At 49.9% G+C, this 20,315-nt stretch overlaps 1 protein-coding gene across 1 annotated transcript; it reads right to left on the bottom strand.

Moving 5' to 3' along the window:
- Positions 1 to 17,949: 17,949 nt before the first annotated feature.
- LOC105059526 (septum site-determining protein minD homolog, chloroplastic) lies at positions 17,950 to 19,345 on the bottom strand. Its single transcript, XM_010942853.3, has one exon. It carries the CDS (start codon positions 19,313 to 19,315, stop codon positions 18,332 to 18,334), a length of 984 nt encoding a protein of 327 aa, XP_010941155.1. The 5' UTR covers positions 19,316 to 19,345; the 3' UTR covers positions 17,950 to 18,331.
- Positions 19,346 to 20,315: the final 970 nt, after the last annotated feature.

Genomic DNA, 20,315 nt, shown 5'->3' with positions numbered 1-20,315 from the left:
TTATTCATCTCTTTTCCTCTATTTTGAACCGTTTTTCCTTATTTTCTGCTCTCATTACTCACTATCTCAGCTTCACAAGTTTTCGATTCAGTCTGTTTGAAGTTTCAAGCTTTGATCTAGATTAGGTCAGAAAGATTGACACACAGATAGAGGCTGGGTTTTAAATAAATAAATAAATAAATAAATTGCTCTCATGACTACAACCTCATTAATTGTGCAATTATCTTTTTTAAAAAAAATAATAACAAGAGAAAGATGCTAACTATCACGCAGAGCACTAGCATCAAAAGGTCAAATACTGGGGTGTATATGAGGCCGATTTATATCATTAATCATAGCTCACATATATCTTAAAAACTTTTAAAGAGACAATAAGTATTTTAGCCAACAACTTGGGTCAACTGCAGGGGGAGGCTATTGCTTCCTCCTTTGCACTCAAAAAAAAAAAAAAAAAAAAAAAAAAAAAGTACTTGGGTCAAACTGGTCAACATCCCTCCCCTCCTAGGCCTGTCCATGATATTTCTATCATATGTCATCCAAAAAAAAAAAAATCTTATAAAAATCTTTCATCAATTGAATATATTTGATTTGTTGTCCATCTCTGCAGTAAAGTGATCTCTGAATAAGTATTCTAAAGAGCGCCCTAGAGTACTTTCTTTTGGTTTGAATTTTTGATAACTTCAAATTTTTGCTAAAACTGAAACTATGCTCAATTCTTCCCAGGAAAGATGAGGCTATTTAGTTGTTTTGTGTTGCTATGAGAGGTGGTTATCTCCCTGTCCTAGTTTTGCAGGCCTTGGCCAGTGTTTCCTCATTTCACTATTCAAGAAATGGAAGGTTGTAACCCACAGCTCCCAGAGAAAAAAGAGAGACATTTAGATGGCAGGAAAATGTCCATTTTATCAATCCATTTCACCCATTATACCCGACCATTTAGCTTAACAATCTACAAGACATGGCACCACCCCAAAATTTTATTCTCTCTTGAGAATATCCATACATTCAGAGACTTGTCTGAGACAAAGTCTATAAGGTTATTTTTCCATCCAAGGCCAAAGAAACTTTCTTTTATTGTTCTCCCTACAACATCTCTCTGGACCTTAAATTTCTCTCAAACCAAGAAAAGATAAAAATCCTATACTGTTGAAAAGAATTTGGTGTATTGGTATTTGAAGTTAAAAATATACAACCATCCATACCTTGCCAAGAAGATGGAGGAGTCTCTCCACCACAAGGGAGATGATGACTATAATGGAACAAACCACTGCCACAATCCATGTAGGCGTCTGCTCCAGCGTTAGCTCCTCCTTTTTATCCCCTCCAGCCATCTCTCTCGATAAAAGGGAATAGGTGGAGAGAACCTGAACTCTATAACTGTGCTCTGTGTTTATGAATACATACATGTATATAAAACACACACATAAATACTTGTGATAAACTGTCAAATTGATGAAAAGAACGTTTCTTCGAGAATATTCAAAGCTACAAGAGAAAATATGCAGCTCAGCTGATTGATCATTAATAGGAGTTGATTGAAGTCAAAATTATATTATATTTTTTTTATTTTTTAAAAAATATGATAATTATTCACCACACTTAGGTTTGTTTCCAACTATATTGCGCAACACACTCAAATCTTGGTGCAGACTTGAAATTCTGAATTCCTAATTATACTATTTCAAAATATTTTTTATTATGGTCCACATTTTTTGAGTGACTGGCTGTACCTCCACTTAGCTCACGAAGAAAGGCAAGTATGTGGAATACAAGCTGTTGGCTCTACCTCTCACACCCATAGGTCTACCTGGTCACATCTTTCTCTCTCTCCTATCTAATATTGTTTTGCCCTGTTGGGGGATACCCACCGGCCGACCGACCGACTGGCTGACTCCGACCGACCGACTGGCCGACTTCGGCCGACCGACCGACTGGCCGACTCCGGCCACCGACGACTGGCCGACCGACTGGCCGACTCCGGCCGACCGACCGACTGGCCGACTCCGGCCGACCGACCGACTGCCGATCGACCGACTGGCCGACTCCGACCGACCGACCGACTGACCGACGGCCGACCGACCGACTGGCCGACCGACCAGGAAGTCTGATGGCCGACTCTCGCAACATGCCGGCTGACCATCGGAGGGGTCCGAATCTCCACCCGCGCCACACAGCTGGCCACCGACCTAGGATCGGTCGACTCCTCTGATCGCCGTACAGCCGCTAGACCTTGTCAGTTCTGACAGCAGCATGCGGCACGGCCATCTAGGGGCATTGTCCCGCCGAGGGCATTGTCAACCTTGGTGATTTGACAGCCCCACGGCGACATGACATTTTCACGGTGACTCTGACAGTCTACAGTGAGTTGACAATTCCTCACTTGTCTGCGCCATTAATGACGGCGCCATACGTGCTCCACTATATAAACCGGGGAAGGCAACAGTGCAAGGGATCGATCCGCTCCGTCTCTTCCACAAACGCAGGCTCGCTCTCTTCTCTCGCTCTCTCAGAGCTCTCTGTCTACATTTCACTGTTGCCCAGTCACCTCTCTGACTTGACCGTCGGAGGGTCCCCGCCGGAGTCGCCTCCGGTCAGTGCGGACTTCTCGTTTTTGCAGGTGCACGCTTCCCGACGGTCGGACGACGAGGCGATTGGCCGCAACAGATTGGCGCGCCAGGTAGGGGACAGCATGACAAAGACAAGAGCTCAACGATCGAGAATCACTAGGTCGGCGAGGCGCTATTCCCGTCGGGAAGAGGCCTCCCCGCCCCCACCGGCGGCGGAGCCTAGCTCTCCGCGCCCTGCAGTGACCGCGGAGGCCCAGATCGCGGCCATCGTACGGCAGATGACCGTACTGACCGACGCAGTCAAGAGCCTCCAGCAGCAACCGGCGGCCCGACCTATGCCTTCCAGGAGCAGCCGCCGCCGACCGCGCCGATCCCTGTCGCCTCCATGCGAGCGCCCCCAACAGCGCTCCCACGGAGAAGAGGAGGGACGACCACGGCGCGACGACCGACGGTCCCAGCGGCCCTCTCCCTCCCCATTGGAACGGGCAAGGAAGGAGAAGCGGCGCGCACACCGTCGGCCTCCCTCTCGGAATCCTCCGGAGACTCCACTCCTGGGGTCTCCCAGCATCGACGAGCGGACGACTACGAGCGACGGTTCGAGGAAATCGACCGTCGACTCGCCCAGTTGCAGATGGACGGCCAGAAGTCTTCGAACGACGTCGACTTCCAGACTGCCCAACCTCTCTCCCGACTGGTCCTCGACGAGCCGATTCCCAGTCGGTTCAAAATGCCGAACGTGGAGCCATACGACGGCTCCACCGACCCAGTCGACCACCTCGAGAGCTATAAAGCTCTCATGACGATTCAAGGGGCAACCGACGCTCTTTTTTGCATCGGCTTCCCCGCCACACTTCGCAAGGCTGCAGGGCCTGGTACTCCGATCTCCGATCGGGAAGTATCCATTCCTTCGGGCAACTCGAGCACTCGTTCGTGGCCCATTTCAGCACCAGCCGAAAGCCGCCGCGAACGTCGGACAGCCTTTTCTCCCTCAAGCAGGGGGAAAACGAGACACTCCGACACTTCGTGGCGCGATTCAATGCGGCCACGCTCGAGGTCCGGGACCTCAACGAAGACATGGCTGTCTCAGCCATGAAGCGGGGCTTGAGGGCGTCCCGATTCACTTATTCTCTGGACAAGACCCTCCCCGGACTTATGCCGAACTACTGGAGCGCGCATACAAGTATATGCGCGCGGACGAAGGAGCGTCCGACCGACGCTTGGCCGAGCCCAGAGGCCCGAAGGAGAAGCGGAGAAAAGGTCGGGAGCCCGCCGAACCAAGCAGGCCCCCGACCGATAGTCGGGTCTCACCGCCCCGACGAATCCAAAAGCCATCTCGGCAGCAGACTCCGAGGCCGGTGCTCCCAGGTACGACTCCTACACTCCTCTCTCCGCTCCCCGTGCGCAGATCCTGATGGAGATCGAGGGAGAGGAATACCTACGACGGCCTCCGCCTCTGAAGGCAAAAGGCCTCGACCGTCGGAAGTACTGCCGGTTCCATCGAAGCCACGGCCACGACACCGAGCGGTGCATCCAGTTGAAGGATGAGATCGAAAATCTCATCCGCCGGGGGTACCTCGGCAAATTCGGAAGGGTCCGCCGACCCAACCGATTACCGATCGACGCCCCCAGCCGACTGAAGAGGCGCCGACTAACCAGCCGACGGCCGGAGTCATCAACATGATCTCCAAGCGGCTGGGCCCGGGGACGTCTGCAGGAGGGGAGCCGACGAAAAGGCCGCGCCCGGACGACGTAATCACCTTCACAGAAGACGACGTTCGGGGCATCGAAACCCCTCACGATGATGCTGTTGTTGTGTCGGCGACAATAGCCAATTATGATGTAAAACGAATTTTTGTTGATAATGGAAGTTCGACAAATGTTTTGTTTTACTCGACCTTCTCCCGAATGCGACTGTCAACTGACCGACTTAGGAGGGTCCCTGTGCCCCTGATCGGCTTTGCCGGAGACACCGTCACGACAGAGGGAGAAATTACCCTGCCAGTGACGGTCGGCACCGAACCACGGCAAAGCACGGTCTTCCTCACTTTCGCGGTCGTCCAAGTTCCTTCGGCCTACAACGCCATACTTGGGCGACCCGGACTGAACGCCCTCAAGGCATCGTCTCGACGTACCATCTCCTTTTCGATTCCCGACCAAAAACGGAGTCGGGGAGATGCGCGGAGATCAACAGCTCGCCCGGCGATGCTTCCAAATCTCCGCTCAAAGCAACGAGACGAAGGATCCTCTGACCATCGACAAGCTGGACCAAAGGGAGGAGGAAGAACGGGGTTCGCCCGCCGAGCAGCTCGAGGCGATCCCGATAGGAGAAAGTCCCGACAGAAAGTTTGGGTCGGGTCTCAATTGCCCGACGCCGAACGACGCCGACTGACGGAGCTGCTGACGGCCAATGCCGACATATTTGCTTGGTCAGCGCGGATATGTCGGGCATCCCTCCGGAAACGATAACTCACCGACTCAACATCGACCCGACGATGAAGCCGGTGAGGCAGAAGAAAAGGTCCTTCGCCCCAGAAAGGCAGAGGGCCATCGACGAAGAAGTGGACAAGCTACTCGAAGCAGGCTTCATTCGGGAATCCACGTATCCCGACTGGCTCGCCAATGTCGTCATGGTCAAGAAAGCCAACGGGAAGTGGAGGATCTGCATCGACTATACCGACCTCAACAGAGCCTGCCCAAAGGATAGCTTCCCACTTCCGAAGATCGACCAGCTGGTGGATGCGACGTCCGGATTTCGACTGCTCAGCTTCATGGATGCCTTCGCCGGGTACAACCAGATCCGGATGGCGCCTGAAGACGAGGAGCACACCGCGTTCGTAACTCCCAAGGGCCTCTACTGTTATCGGGTGATGCCCTTCGGATTGAAGAACGCCGGCGCCACCTACCAGCGACTCGTCAATAAGGTCTTTAAAGACCAGATCGGGCGTAACATGGAGGTGTACGTGGACGACATGCTGGTAAAGAGCACGCAGATCCCGGACCATGTTCAGGATCTCGAGGAGACCTTTTGCACCCTTCGACGACACCGAATGAAGCTCAACCCGACCAAGTGCGCTTTCGGGGTGACCTCAGGGAAGTTCCTTGGTTTCCTCGTTTCTCAGAGAGGGATCGAGGCCAACCCTGAGAAGATAAAGGCAATCCTCGACATGCGTCATCCGAACACCAAGAAGGAGGTCCAACAGCTGAACGGAAGAATCGTCGCTCTTAGCCGATTCATTTCCCGGTCGGCTGAAAGGTGCCTCCCGTTCTTCAAGATTCTGCGTCAAGCGGACGGTTTCTCTTGGTCGGATGAGTGCGAGCAGGCCTTTGAAGACCTGAAAAGGTACCTGGCTTCCCCGCCGCTGCTCGTAAAGCCGCAGGTCGGGGAGACCTTGTATCTCTACTTGGCCACATCTTCCGAGGCGATCAGTTCGGTGCTCGTTCGGAAAAATGAGTGCCGAACTCACCAGCCCATCTACTACACCAGCAAAGTGCTCCACGACGCCGAAGCCAGATACTCGGAGACGGAAAAGATGATTTTCGCCCTGACCGTCTCCGCGCAACGGCTTCGACCGTACTTCCAGGCCCACGCCATCGTGGTACTCACCAACCAGCCCCTGAGGGCAGTACTGCGCCGGCCCGACACATCTGGACGACTCGCTAAGTGGGCAATGAAGCTTAGCGAGTTCGACATTCAATACCGACCAAGGCCTGCCCTGAAGGCCCAGGTCTTGGCCGACTTTATCGCCGAATGCCCGACGACCGACCAAGGGTCGGGAGCTGAAGACCTGGGACGAGATGCGGTCTCTGAGCCAGACCCGATCTCCACCTGGGTACTCCACATCGACGGAGCCTCCAACGCTCAGGGAAGCGGGGCCGGGCTCCTGCTCACGAATTCGGATGGGGTAGTCACCGAATACGCCCTCCGGTTCGATTTCAAGGCCTCCAACAATCAAGCCGAATACGAGGCACTCCTCGCCGGCTTGAGGATGGCGAAGGAGCTGGGCATCGACAGCCTCCGGGCATTCTCCGACTCTCAGCTGATCGTGGGGCAGGTCAAGGGCGACTTCGAGGTGCGAGATCCGACCATGATCAAGTATCTTCAGAAGGTGAAGGACCTCGTGGCACGCCTCGAGTATTTCGAGATCTCCCACATCCCCAGGACGGAGAATGCCCGCGCCGATGCTCTCTCCAGATTGGCAACGTCGGCCTATGACTCTTTGGGTCGGACGTTCGTCGAAAATCTCCAGCAACGAGCATCGATCGGGTCGAGAAGTGCAGCAGCTAACGTCCGAACCAAGTTGGATGGACCCGATCGTCCGGTACCTGACCGACGGGATCAGTCCCGAAGATCCCGTGGAGGCCAAGCGACTCCGTTGGTCGGCCTCGCAATATGTGATCATGGACGGCCGACTCTACAAAAGGTCGTTTTCCCTCCCTTTGCTCAGGTGCTTGGGGCCGACCGACGCCGACTACGCTCTCCGAGAGGTTCACGAAGGAATTTGTGGGAATCACTTGGGGGGCAAGTCCCTAGCCTTCAAGGTCCTGCGACAAGGCTACTACTGGCCGACCATGAAGAAGGATGCGGCAGAGTTGGTCCGGAGGTGCGAGCCATGCCAAAAGTATGCCAATATTCAGCACCAACCGGCCAGCCAAATCGCTCCCATTGTCGCTCCGTGGCCCTTCGCCCAGTGGGGAGTCGACATTCTCGGTCCATTCCCACCAGCGTCGGGCCAAAGAAATTCATCGTTGTCGCCATCGACTACTTCACGAAGTGGGTCGAGGCCGAGCCCTTGGCGCAGATCACCGAGCGGAAGATGGAGGACTTCATCCAAAAGTCCATCATCTTCAGGTTCGGATTGCCGCACACCATCATCACCGACAACGGACGGCAATTCGACAACCAAGACTTCAAGGACTTCTGCGCCAAGTTCCACATCCGGCACCGATTGACTTCAGTCGGGCACCCACAGTCCAACGGTGAGGTTGAGGTGACCAACCGGACCTTGCTCCATGGACTCAAGACCCGACTCAACGAAGCCAAAGGTCTCTGGGTCGACGAGCTGGGCTCCGTTCTGTGGGCTTACCGGACGACCCCCCGCGTCCCGACCGGGGAGTCGCCGTTCAGTTTGGCCTACGGGACAGAGGCGATGATCCCGCTCGAAATTGGCCTACCATCTTCAAGGGTCGAGCAGTACCGAGAGCCAGACAACTCCGAGAGTCGGAGGGCCGACCTAGACCTCCTCCCCGAGCTGCGAGACGAGGCTCAAATCCGAATGGCTTCATACCGACAGAGGGTCGCCCGGTACTACAACGCCAAGGTCAAACCAAAGCTTTTCAGGCCTGGCGACCTGGTCTTGAGGAAGGCAGAAGTGTCGAAGCCCTTGGACCAAGGGAAGCTGGCTCCAAACTGGGAAGGACCCTACAAGGTTGCAGACACCTTCGGGCCGAGAGCCTATCGGCTGGAGACCCTTGAGGGGAAGCCCATTCCACGAACTTGGAACGCCGACAATTTGAAGCTGTATTATCAGTGAATTTTGTAATTCAATAGTCGGAATACAAGTCCAGTTTGAAAGTTCGGAGTTTTAACTCTTCGACTAGTGATCGGTGCTCATCAAGGTCAAACCTCGACGTATTGACGTGGACTTAGCATCCACCTAAAACCGACGACCTCATCGTCGTCGGACTCTTGCGGCACCAACGCATCTACAATGACGGGAGTTAACGCTCCTTCGACGACGCGTCGGACCCTCATAAGGGCCGACGGACTTTATAAACGGGAGTTACCTCCTTCGACTTTCGGCAACACATCCGCCCCTGACAAAGGCCGATGCATCTGTTGCGACGGGAGTCCATACTCCTTCTACGGTCGAATTTTCGGGCCAAACCATCGGCCGACAGGTCGATCGGGCCCCGACCAGAGAAAGGCTAAAAGCCCACGCGACTATTGTCGCGACTTCCGACCAGGCTAAGGCCGGTCGAGGGATATTCGGCTTACCACCGTCTATCACACGACGCGACCTTAGTCGCATCCACGACTTACCGACCGACCTACGGCCGGCTGAACGACATTCGGCTTGCTACCGTCTGTCGGAAGACACAGAACCCGACGCAGGAGCATGGGGGCCCGACTTACTATCGTTCCCCCGACACTGCGCCGGCGACGACTGACTAAGCGCATCTGTGGAAGTCCGACTACCGAACCTTTACCAGGTTCGGTCTGCCCCGACTCAACAGATGCACCCGACTGACGACTTCGACTATCGGAAGCCGACCTAAAGTCGGGACACATTCTACCTTCGGGGCTGCGCAAGTTATCGAAGTCCTACCGACTTACGTGGTTAGTGACTTGCTTAAGTTAGCGACTAAAGTTCGACATCGCAGCACTAATCGGCATTACAAACAAGAAGAAAAAAAAAAGTTTCATTCATTGATGAAAAAAATTACAAAGTCGGGTCGAAGCCCGATTACATGTATTTTCAAAAAACAAAAAGTAAAGATATCGGCAGGGCCGATCATCCGTCCTAGTCGATCTCTTCGACCACGGAGGATCGGGGATGATCGGCGTCTCGGCCATAAGCGGCGCTGGGTCGGCCGCCGAAGGATGGGCTTCAGTCGGCAAAAGAACTTCGGTCGGCACCTGCTCCGGGACGGCCTCCTCCCCACGATGACGCCTCCCGACGGCTGGTTGGCCATCTCCTCCGTTCCTTCTCCTTCGACTCCTTCCTCCTCGGCTAGCGGCGGGACGACGCGGCTGACGTCCAGCTCCGGGTACAAGGCTTGGACGGCGTCCCGACCGTCCTCGAACCCGACCCGGTATGAGGCGAAGCCCGATTCGAGCATCTCCTCCCGGTATTGGTCGGAGGACCGGAAGTCCTCCACCGCCCGATCGGCCGACTCCCTCGCCGACCTTGCCTCGTCCTCAGCACGGGCGAGCTCCTGCCTCGCCGACTCCGCCTCGACCTTACCATTTCGGCGTCGATCTGGGCGATGGACAGCTCCTCTTCGGCTTCAGCGAGCTTCTCCAGGCTGACCCGAAGTTGCTCGCGTTCCCCTTGGAGTTCGGCGGTGGCACCATCCCGTTCACGTTGAAGGCGACGCACGGCCCGACCTTTGTGCTTGGCCTCCTTCTTGGCCGACCGGAGTTCGGACCCAAGCCGGGAGACCTTGTCGACTAACTTGGCCTCCCGGTCGGCCGACTGCTGAAGTTGGTCGGCCAACATTGCCCTCTCAGCCTCGGCCGCCGCCGACCTCTCCTTGAAGGCTGCCCGAACGTTATCGAACCTTCGGTACCCGGCCTCCAGTTCGGACATTGTGAAGATCAGCTGCCGATGGAAAAAAGCTTCGTCAGGATCGCATAACAAGAAAAATTCCTAAGTTGAAGGAAAAGTGGTGAGAAGCTTACCTCAACCATCGTCGGGTAGAACCGCGACAGCATCTCGGTCACCTGCCGAGATCGCAGCGACTCTACGTCGGCTGGGAGGAGGATCCCTTGGCACAACCTCCTCGCAAGGTTGTGGTCGGCCAACGCCGACGCACCCTCGGGGTAGTATGCGCTGGGAGGCATTGAGCGGCTCCCCGACCTATCCTCCTCCGCGGGCTCCATCGGGGCTTTCCCCCGATCAGCTGCCCCGACCGACGGGACTGGTAGCGACGGGACACTGGAGTTCAACCCGGCGCCCCCCGTTGCGCCAATGGACGTCGCAGGACGATGTTCGGTTTCCCGAACATCATCCGGCTCCACCCGCACCGGCGAAGCCGCCGATGTTCCCTCGGCCGCCTCCTCAGTCGGCCTCTCCTCTGCTTGGACCGTCGGAGCCGCGAGGGCTATTACCGGCTCCGACTGGTCGGTCGCCGACGCCTCGACGATCGGCGGAGCTGGAGTTGGTTTCTTTGAAGGGCGCGAAGGGCCGGCCCCCGACGCTGGCCTCTTCCTCGTGGCAAACTGCCGAATCTCGGCATCCATCGGCCTCATCCTCGGTGGTGTCCCTGCAATACCGACAAGAACGTTAAAGGCTGGACCAAAAGCTGACCAAAAGCTGAACAAAAAGAAAAGCCGGGGGATCGGGCGATACCTATTCGGGGGACCAGACTCAAGCCGGCGTCATAGAGAGCTTGTTCGGTAACAAGCTCCCTCTGCTTCGGTACCGACATATCCTTCAGTCGGTGGAAGTCCTCCCGGTCGTCCGCCTCCACCCGACTGTTGTCGTTAGCCTCGATTCGGGGTACACCCCAGCGAGAAGGAAAGCCCCAAGGAGAAGAGGAGGAAACAAAGAAAAATTAGTTCTTCCACCCATAAATGGACGATGGAAGACCGGTGATGAAGGCAAGACCCTTCCGGGGGTTGAAGAGCCACCACCCTCGGACCTTAGGGTGGGGTCGGAGCACAAAAAATGCCCGGAAGAGTGAAACGCGGGGGTTGGTCGGCAAGAGCTGACACAACAGCGCGAAGGAAATGATTAAACGAACAGAGTTCGGTGCCAGTTGTGCCGGACAGAGTCCGTAGTAATCAAGTAGATTCCGGACGAACTCCGAAATCGGAAGTCGAAGACCCGCGCGAAGGTCTTCAACGTATAGCCCCAGATCGCCAGGCGGAGGGTTGTTGACCCGACCGCCGGCCCCTGGAGTGGAGAGCCGAAACTGCTCCGGGATGCGATAGTGCTCCCGAAGCCGATCGACGTTCGGCCCCGAAAGCGAGGAGGCCTCATCTTCCGGAGTCGATCGGGAGTCGTCAGTCGGGTTCCCCGACCGAGCTCCCTGGGTCGGATTTCTGGTCATTATGCAGGAACCGAAAGAGAAGAAAGAGAAGAAAGAGAAGAAAGAGAAGAAAGGGAAGAAGAAGGAGAAGAGGGGACCACGAACCAGATGGACCCTCCGGAAGCAAAGAAGAGCTCTGCCCGCGACGACTGAGAAATCGCCCGGACAGAGTTTCCCCAGTAGAATGGCAAGTGTGGGTCAGGGGTCTGGGAGGTCCTATATATATAGGGCCGACCGACGGCCGAGATGCTTCCGCGCCGACCGAAGACCCGCAGATTCGCGACGCGTGGCGCCCGTCGGTTGGCGGAGGATTCGGCGCGCCCCGTCCCGGGACGACCGCACCGCCCTCATTAAATGCCGGAGGGGGCGCCGGCCAACCACCTTGACACGCGGCATGCAGGGCGCGGCTCCGCATTCATGCGCCCGCACCGGTTCGCGTTCCCGATGGGACGCCTGACAGCGGCCCACACTCCCGCGATCGGCATCGAATATTCGGTCGTCTGACGCCGTATCGTCCGGCGCCTGATCTCCTGACGCCGACGTGACTTCTGACATCGACTGGATGTCCGGATCGCTCAGCATTCATGAGGCGTCTGACATCGGATCAGCCGGCAGTACGGTCGGATCTACACATGCGACAAATCCACTCCCAGTCGTCCGGGATTGCTACCCGAATGAAAGCGTCGGCCAGCTCACCACCCGACTTAGGAGTGGAGGGGGGCAACTGTTGGGGGATACCCACTGACCGACCGACCGACTGCCGGAGGGCCCGACCGACTGGCGGCCCGACCGCCTCCGACGGACGACTCCGACTGGCCGATAGACCGACCGGTCGTCGGCCGGGGCGACCGACTGACGGATGCCATCAGCGGCTAACTGCCGGCCGTCCAACGGCCCATCGCCGACTGGGGGTATGTCGGGCGTATCCATCCCGACCGACTGAACCCAGAGGTCTGATGGCCGACTCACATGAAGCTCGCCGACCGATGGAGGGGCCCGACACCACTCAGCTGGTTGCCGACTTTGGGTCGGTCGGCTCCTCCAACCACCGTACAGCCGCCAGACGTTGTCAGCTCTGACACGGACATGCGACACGGCTACCTAGGGGCATTATCCCGCACAGGGCATAGTCAACCCTGGTGATTGGACAGCCACACGGCGACATGACGTTTTCACGGCGACTCTGACAGTCCACAGTGAGTTGACAGTTCCTCACTTGTCCGCGCCATTAATGACGGCGCCATACCGTGCTCCACTATATATATACCGGGGAAGGCAACAGTGCAAGGGATCGATCCGCCCGTCTCTCCCACATACGCAGGCTCGCTCCTCTCTCTCTCCCTCTTTCTCAGAGCTCTCCGTCTACATTTCACTGTTGTCCAGTCACCTCTCTGACTTGACCGTCGGAGGATCCCCGATCGGAGCCGCCTCCGGTCAGTGCGGACTTCTTTTTGCAGGTGCACGCTTCCCGGCGATCGGGCGACGAGGCGATTGGCCGCAACAGTAGCAATTGTTGGTTGGTGGGAAATTCTGTATGTGCTGCTCTTGGATCACTCTAGATCATGGCTAGAGAAATTTGTATATGATTTAATAAGGAATATGCATGAAATAAGTAGGAACAATCTGAGGGTCTATAATTTTCTATAAAATCTAAGACTAGTAAAATATGATCCGATCCGTCAATTCGATCCGTATTCAACCCATCATAAACAGATTTGAATTTAGACTAAATAGATTCAGATCATAAACAGATCGATCCGTTTAACCTGTTTAATAATTTGATCGGATATGAATTTTAGATATACGATTCGTTTAATCCGTTTAACTTATTTAATATTTAAATTAGATTAAATCAGATAATCTATTTAACCTGTTTAATCTATTTCTGACTCATTTAATTCGACATATTTAATCTATTTAACCCATTTAAGATCCGTTTAATCTGTTTAAAATATATTTAATCTATTTCTGATCCATTTAATTTGATCGATTTAACTTGTTTAATCCGTTTAATTTATTTAACTCATTTAATCTAATTTGATATATTTAATAAATAAATTAAATAAAATAGATCAGATTATCTATTTAATAAATAAATTAAATTTAAATTTAAATTTTTAATTTATTTAATAAATAGATCAGATTTAAATTGATCATTTTTTAATTTAATCTATTTATAATCGAACTCATTTGCGACCGATCCAACCCGTTTGCCATCTCTAATGAAATCTCATGTACCACCGCAATCCGGATCGATCCAATACAGAGACCCAATATTAGTTTAAAGCGACTGAAACCTGTCTTGAGCCACGGATCTCCGGACTGCTGTAATATATAACTCACAAAAGTACGGAAAGGCTCCGGTACAACCAAGGAACATTGGCTTAACATTTCCATTCTTTTTATGAAGCCAGTATTCTACTTTTTGTGCTTTTACTTTTGCTAAAGATGAAAGTTAGAGAATAATTTGTAGACCTCAGAAAGTGTAGATATTACCAAATATCTAGGAAGCAAGATAGCGAAGAATCATGTCACTAAGATATCAGGCCTTAGGTTCTGAATGCTCGCCTGAAATGACGCCTCATGAATAACTAACTTTTTCTCATATATAATTGCTGCCAATCATTGATCTCACCTCTACCTGGATATGCAATTGGATTGTACTGCAACACTAACTAGTGATCAACAATAGCAGGAATAAGAAATGAGAGTTTCTAATGTCAGCCCATGCATATGATGACCAGGAACACCAAAGCAAGAGGTAAGAGCAAAGCAACTGATAAGCATTGCTACTCTCAACTCCCAATTTATGGTTGACTTCACATCATTTGGTAACCTTCAAATGCACAGCAGCTTGATGTAAAACTAATCACTGAAGATTATAAAACCCTCTTGTTTTCTTTCAAGTTTCCCTAGCATGCATAGCCCACATGCTTTGTCACATATGCAACCCAATGTACTTCTTTGCAATTATTTTTTTAAATCCCTATTGCTGCCCCTGTTAATACTTTATAAAACAAGATAAATGCAACCTGCTGCATTGGTAACATAGTTGTAATGTGGGTGCTTCATCAATGACATTGAAACAAAATGACAATTGACAAATAATTAAATGCATGAATACCACTAATAAGAACCATATGTGTATGACAAAAGGAGTATCGAACTACTTCCTCTTGAACAACAAACAATGCCTTTCAACCTTCTCTTTAGCTAATCAAGAACAGAAAGAAACATGATGACAAACCAGCATGACAATTTTAGACTGCCTTGTCTTACTAGCTATTTCTTCTTCCATCCTTCCTTTGTCATCTTTTAACCAAAAATGGAAAAAAAGGTAGCTTTTGCAGCTGTAGCTTGTTTGACATGAGAATTATACCATCTCTTTCACTTACATTAAGAGATGTTCTAGGAAACAGATTAAGACAAAAGAATATGAGAAGTGGTCACAACCTATGTTGGACTGCTCCTTTTATTTTTTCCTGTACGTGCACCGTCCAGCAGAAATCAAGACCGAGAATGTGAAAACATCTCCAAGATCAGGGTCACAAGGAGCAAAGCTACAGGAGTTTAATTGCATCATGAAAGGCAGGTTTTAAAAGAGCAATATCATCACAACCATTCTATGAGTTAAACCATCTACATTAATTACAAAACCAAGCCCAAAAAAGGTTACATGAAGCAAAATTATCACAGGTTAATTCATCTACAAGTTCAATGCAGCAGGACGAACTCAACAAATTGGGGAGAATCAAGTTCATAAACCAAGGAGGAACCCTGTTCCTGATAGTCCAATATTGGAATCTCTTATAAATGGCAATGTAAAGGATATCAAGCTCTTATTCAACAAGTTGAATCTCATCATATTGAGTAACAAAGATTTTTCTTCTGTCACCTTAATGTCAAAGTCATGCACTTCTCAAAGCCTGAATTTTGCTAGAGTTTTTCTTCTAATTTGTACCTAAGTTCCTTAGCTTTTCGCATCATAGAGTTCATCAGATTAGAAATAAAGGATTTCACTATGAAAATTATCTTCTGATCTCTAAGCAGACTTAACAAGCTTATACATATTCTTGGATAGTTTAGGGCACGTTATGGTTTAAAATAATGTTAGGGTACTAAGTCAGTAATGCTCATTGTAAGAAGATTGCTGATTCTTGATGCCAAATTTATGATGATTTATCTACCTAGGTTGATGTGAAAATTTATGGAAATCAATCCACAATAAAGAAAGATGTTCAGTTCAACGTGCATTGCAAATGCTTTTCCCTGGATGTGATAATTCTGCCCTCTAGAGTGAAATAGAGATTTGGCGCTCTATCCCTGTGAATTAATTATTGACTTGCCTAAGATTGTTGGAGTTTTGATAGTAATGTATATTGGTTATCTTACAAACATTTGTCATTATGTGTATCTGAACAAGTATGCAAACATGAACAAGCTATCTCCCATCAGTGACCACTTTTGGTTCGGGTTTCTTCTACAAGTTCAAACTACCATAGGTAACTCAAATAGTAATTCTTGGAGGGATCATACTTGTTCAAACCTTTTCTCATGTGTTTAGCCCTGGATCATCTTAGGGAGAAAAAACACCTAATCCAGCCTTATAAAGATATAAAGGATTCCAGAGGTTGAATCCTTCGGCTTATGATTAAAAGAAACCTTTTCACATGCATGCAAATCAAGCAAGGTGAGATGCGTCATGACAAGCTAGTTTGGGGCACAAGTCTCGGTGTTGATGCACTTAAAACACATTCGCCTTGAAATTATTTCAAATTTCACTTTTGAAATCTTTCTATTGTTCCAGTCTTAGTTGCTTCTAAAGATTTAATAGTCAGCATATTATGGTATTATCCTTCAAGGGTCATCATAATATTCACTCATTTGTTTCCTTCTTACTAGTCAATGGTCAATGTTGTGACAATTTGGCTTTTGGGAGAGATGTAATATTGAATGAGAATTGTTAATCACTATTTGAAAAAGTACTCCATGCGTCTTCATGGGTAAATGCGATGCTCTAGTTGCTATGGAAATGCATTGTAGGAGCCTAGGATGCCTGAAATAATCCTCAGAACCTGCATATGCAATCTGGGTTGGGCCAAGTGCACCACTTGCACAGGACAAGGTGCATTGGGCAGGGCCAAGTGATTATAGTGTAGGTCAAGTGAGGCCTGAATGAGGGATAGGTGGGTCAAGTGAAACAGGTGCATTCAATCCTGCTCAAACAGCTCCTCAATCGAAAGTTGAAGCTCTGATTTGCTTCAAAGTTGGGAAAAGGGAAGAGATCTCAGGGCTATGGAAGGATTACAGATAATGAGAAGAAGCAGAAATAGCAGACATCGGAGCCTAGGTTTTTCCCTTCTATCCTCCTCTGCCTTCTCCACTTCTTATCTCCTCTTCTTCCACCTGCTCTCCTCCGCCTCCTCCTCAAACTACATAAGCGCCCTCTTACTAGCTAGGTGATTAGGGTTCCCTGACTGCTTTTATACTACAGCCACTTCTCCAAACCCTTGGTAATATACCAGCTAAACTTACAAACCAGAAGGCATAAAAGAAAACCTTCTCTCCACTGCTCATCACAATCTTAATAGAAGATATTCTTTATTTTTCTTGCATAAGCAAATGTGAGACTTGTTCTAGACCATCTCAAGGTTGTGCAATGGTTACGGAGGGAAGGAAAAGGTTCTTTGCACCTTAAGGATGGACTACCAAAGCTTAACATACTCTATGGGATCATTAAGTTTATCCCAATGAGATAGTTTATAACATGTCACATATATCATACTTTTTCTTTATATGGCAATTAGGTTTGTACGCCAATGCATAAATTTTAAGCCACAAAACATGGCTTTGGAATTATTAGCAGATAAACTAAACAATAGAAACAGTAATAAGACATATATTACTTCAAAAGAGCTTCTAGACCACTATTTGCCATGCCACCTAGCACAGAGCGTACTGTATCATACTGGTACCATACCGGTAATGCCCTACCGTACCATATTGACATTATTGTTCCGGTCTATAATGCGCATGGATACTGCAAAAGGATGGCACCATTACGGGGTCTGGTGCGGAGACAACGAACCTTGTTCTAGACACATTCATACATAAACAAATTATAATATTCAAGATTAAGAATGCAGAAATTACTATGTAACAATTTATTTGAATCTTCAATCAAACTTGAGACAAACTAAATACCTTAATCCGCATGAAAAGGAAAATCATACAAACCACCATCAAGAAAATGAATTTCTCTTCCAATTGGAAACATATAAACAAGTTATCATACATGATGCACTGCAACTAAAGCAATGCTGCATGTTGAAGATTAAAGCATTTTAGCATACATAAATTTACCAATTACATTTTGTATATATGTTTCTTTAGTACCAATAGAACACATGCACTCAAAAAGAAGAAAAGTTTTGATGATTCGATGTGAAATGCAACTCCATGCTACAATTGGACACTTTCTTCTTCTTCTTCTTCTTCTTCTTCTTGCTTTTGTCGACATGGTACAATAGGATACTCAATTTGATAGGTTTTACCACATAAAAAACCCATAACAATAAAATCATCAATCTCAGAAATAAATAAGAAGATCCAGTTCCATCAATAAGAGAGAGAGAGATCAAGTATGGTTTGTCATAAAAGTAAAATATAAAATCAACACATCGGGGACAGAAAACCATCCTTTTCAATCATCTCATATACACTACATTATAATGAAGTACCAAAGACTCTAACAAGAACTAAAACCACAAAACTATTGGCATGAGAATTTTAGCGCAAAATACAAACCATTTTAGATTTCAAACAAAGAATCAGATCCGCTTGAATCACAAAAAATAAAAAAGACAAGCAGTCATCCTACCTACCAACTGTACACTATCATGCTTGCTCACCACATCTGCAATCTGACCATCCCTCGTGGCTTGCTTCAAATCAACCCTGAACCAGAATCCTTTGCTCCCAAATGATAGAGACCTTGAAAACTTTAAAACCTTTTACCCTCCAAAGAAGGAAAAGAAGCCCTTTTTCTTGGGCTCCTCCTCGACCATCACTGCAGTCATGGTATCCTGCTCGACCAGCCTCCACGCAGCCTGCTCGAATGCCAGCCCAGCCACCGTTGGCGGCTTGTTAAGAACAAGAGGATATCCTCTATTCGTGCTCTTAATCACCTCTGAGTCCTCTGGAATGACCCCAAGCAGTGCAAGACCGAGCATTTCCTGCACGTCGAGCACCGACATCATGTCTTCCCCTCTTATAAGATCAGTGCGGACCCTGTTGACGATCATCTTGATGTCCCGAATGCCATCGCACTCGAGAAGGCCAGTGACCCTGTCGGCGTCGCGAAGGGCGGTGATGTCGGGGGTGGTCACGAGCACGGCCTCATTGGCAGGGGCGATGGCGGTGATGAATCCGGCGTCGATGCCGGCAGGGCAGTCGATTAGGACGAATTGAGGGGCGCTTGAAGGGCGCGAGCGGAGGGCGTCGACGACCCAAGTGAGGGCCTTGGCACCGAATCCGAGGGGGAGCTTAGAGCGGGGCTTGGAGATGCAGAGGAGCTCGAGGGAGGGATAGCGGCGGTCGCGGACGAGGGCCTGGTCGAGGCGGCAGTCGCCGTTGAGGACCTCCACGGCTGTGTAGTTGACGCGGTTCTCGAGGCCGAGGAGGAGGTCGAGGTTGCGGAGGCCCGCGTCGGCGTCGACGGCGACGACGTAGAACCCGAAGCGGGCGAGGGATATGCCGATGTTGGCGGTGGTGGTGGTCTTGCCGACGCCTCCCTTGCCGGAGGTGACCACTACCACGCGGGGGGTCTCGCCGGCGAGCTGGGGCTTGCGGTTCCACTGAAAGGCGGCGGAGACGGCGGAGCCCGGGGTCTGGCGGCGGTGGAGCGGTAAGCTTTGGGGGCGGAGGAGGACGGGAGAAGGGAGAATGGAGTGGGGGGAGGAAAGGGCGCGGGGGATCGAGGGAAGAGGAGCAGCCATGGCCGCTGGTAGTGCGACGAGCGAAGGATGGCGAGGAGGTTTTAATTTTGGGGCCAGGGCGAAGCTAGAAATGGACCGGAGTTCGAGAATCGGGCCGGGTCCAGAGATTTCGGCGAATCATATGCCGGTATTAGTCCTTTTTTTTTTTTTTGGTGGTGGTGGTAAAGCAGGACCTCTATTCATACTGAGCAGGAAAATACAATAAAAAACCAAGAAAACAGACTGCTATATAATATAAGCCCATCACAGGCAGCGAAGCTTTAAAATTACCACAACAGCAGCATATGGACAGAAGATACATTTGAAAAAAAAAAAAAAAAAGGTAAAAACGTAGTATTAAATGATTACAGAAGTTATAAAGCCCAAAAATGATAACTTGAGAACATAAAAGCAAGTGAAGATAGAATGACTAGGAAGTGATGATTGGAAAATTGATCGGCGGATAATGCACTTGTACCATGGAAGTTTTGACAAGCATGAAGCAATGACATAAAAAACATAATAAAAAGTCTTTACAGCAACAAGTTCCATGAAACAATGGCAGAACATCTAAAAAATAGGTCTAAGCAGACATAAATCGATAGTGACATGAAACTAATCGATGTAGTTCTACTCATAAGTTGGGGAACTGATAGTAATAGCAAGCCAAACAACCACTGGAAGATAAGCAACCCCATGATCAATGATGAACTTCTATTTGCAAGAAGTCAAGCAATCAAAAGAGATTCCTATACAACTAAAACCCGATGCCAAAATATTGTATAACCCTTGCAGGATATCTAGCAATGAACATGATGAGAGACTTGTCAGAAGATGACTTGACTGTTCCCAAATAAGAACTCGGGTGGGAATAATAGGATGTCATGGTGTTGAAACTAATGAAGCACAGACTTTTAACAAACATGAAAAAAATGAAAAAGGATGACATCCAATACAGTAATGTGCTCTTTATATGATCGTCTACGTGGTATATAAATGAGACAGCAACAACCATCTGCAG

The sequence above is a fragment of the Elaeis guineensis genome, chromosome 16 (genome assembly GCF_000442705.2).
Source record: "Elaeis guineensis isolate ETL-2024a chromosome 16, EG11, whole genome shotgun sequence".
NCBI lineage: Eukaryota > Viridiplantae > Streptophyta > Magnoliopsida > Arecales > Arecaceae > Elaeis > Elaeis guineensis.
Note: the sequence above shows the minus strand (reverse complement) of the source record. Positions and strands in the feature narration are given on the sequence as shown.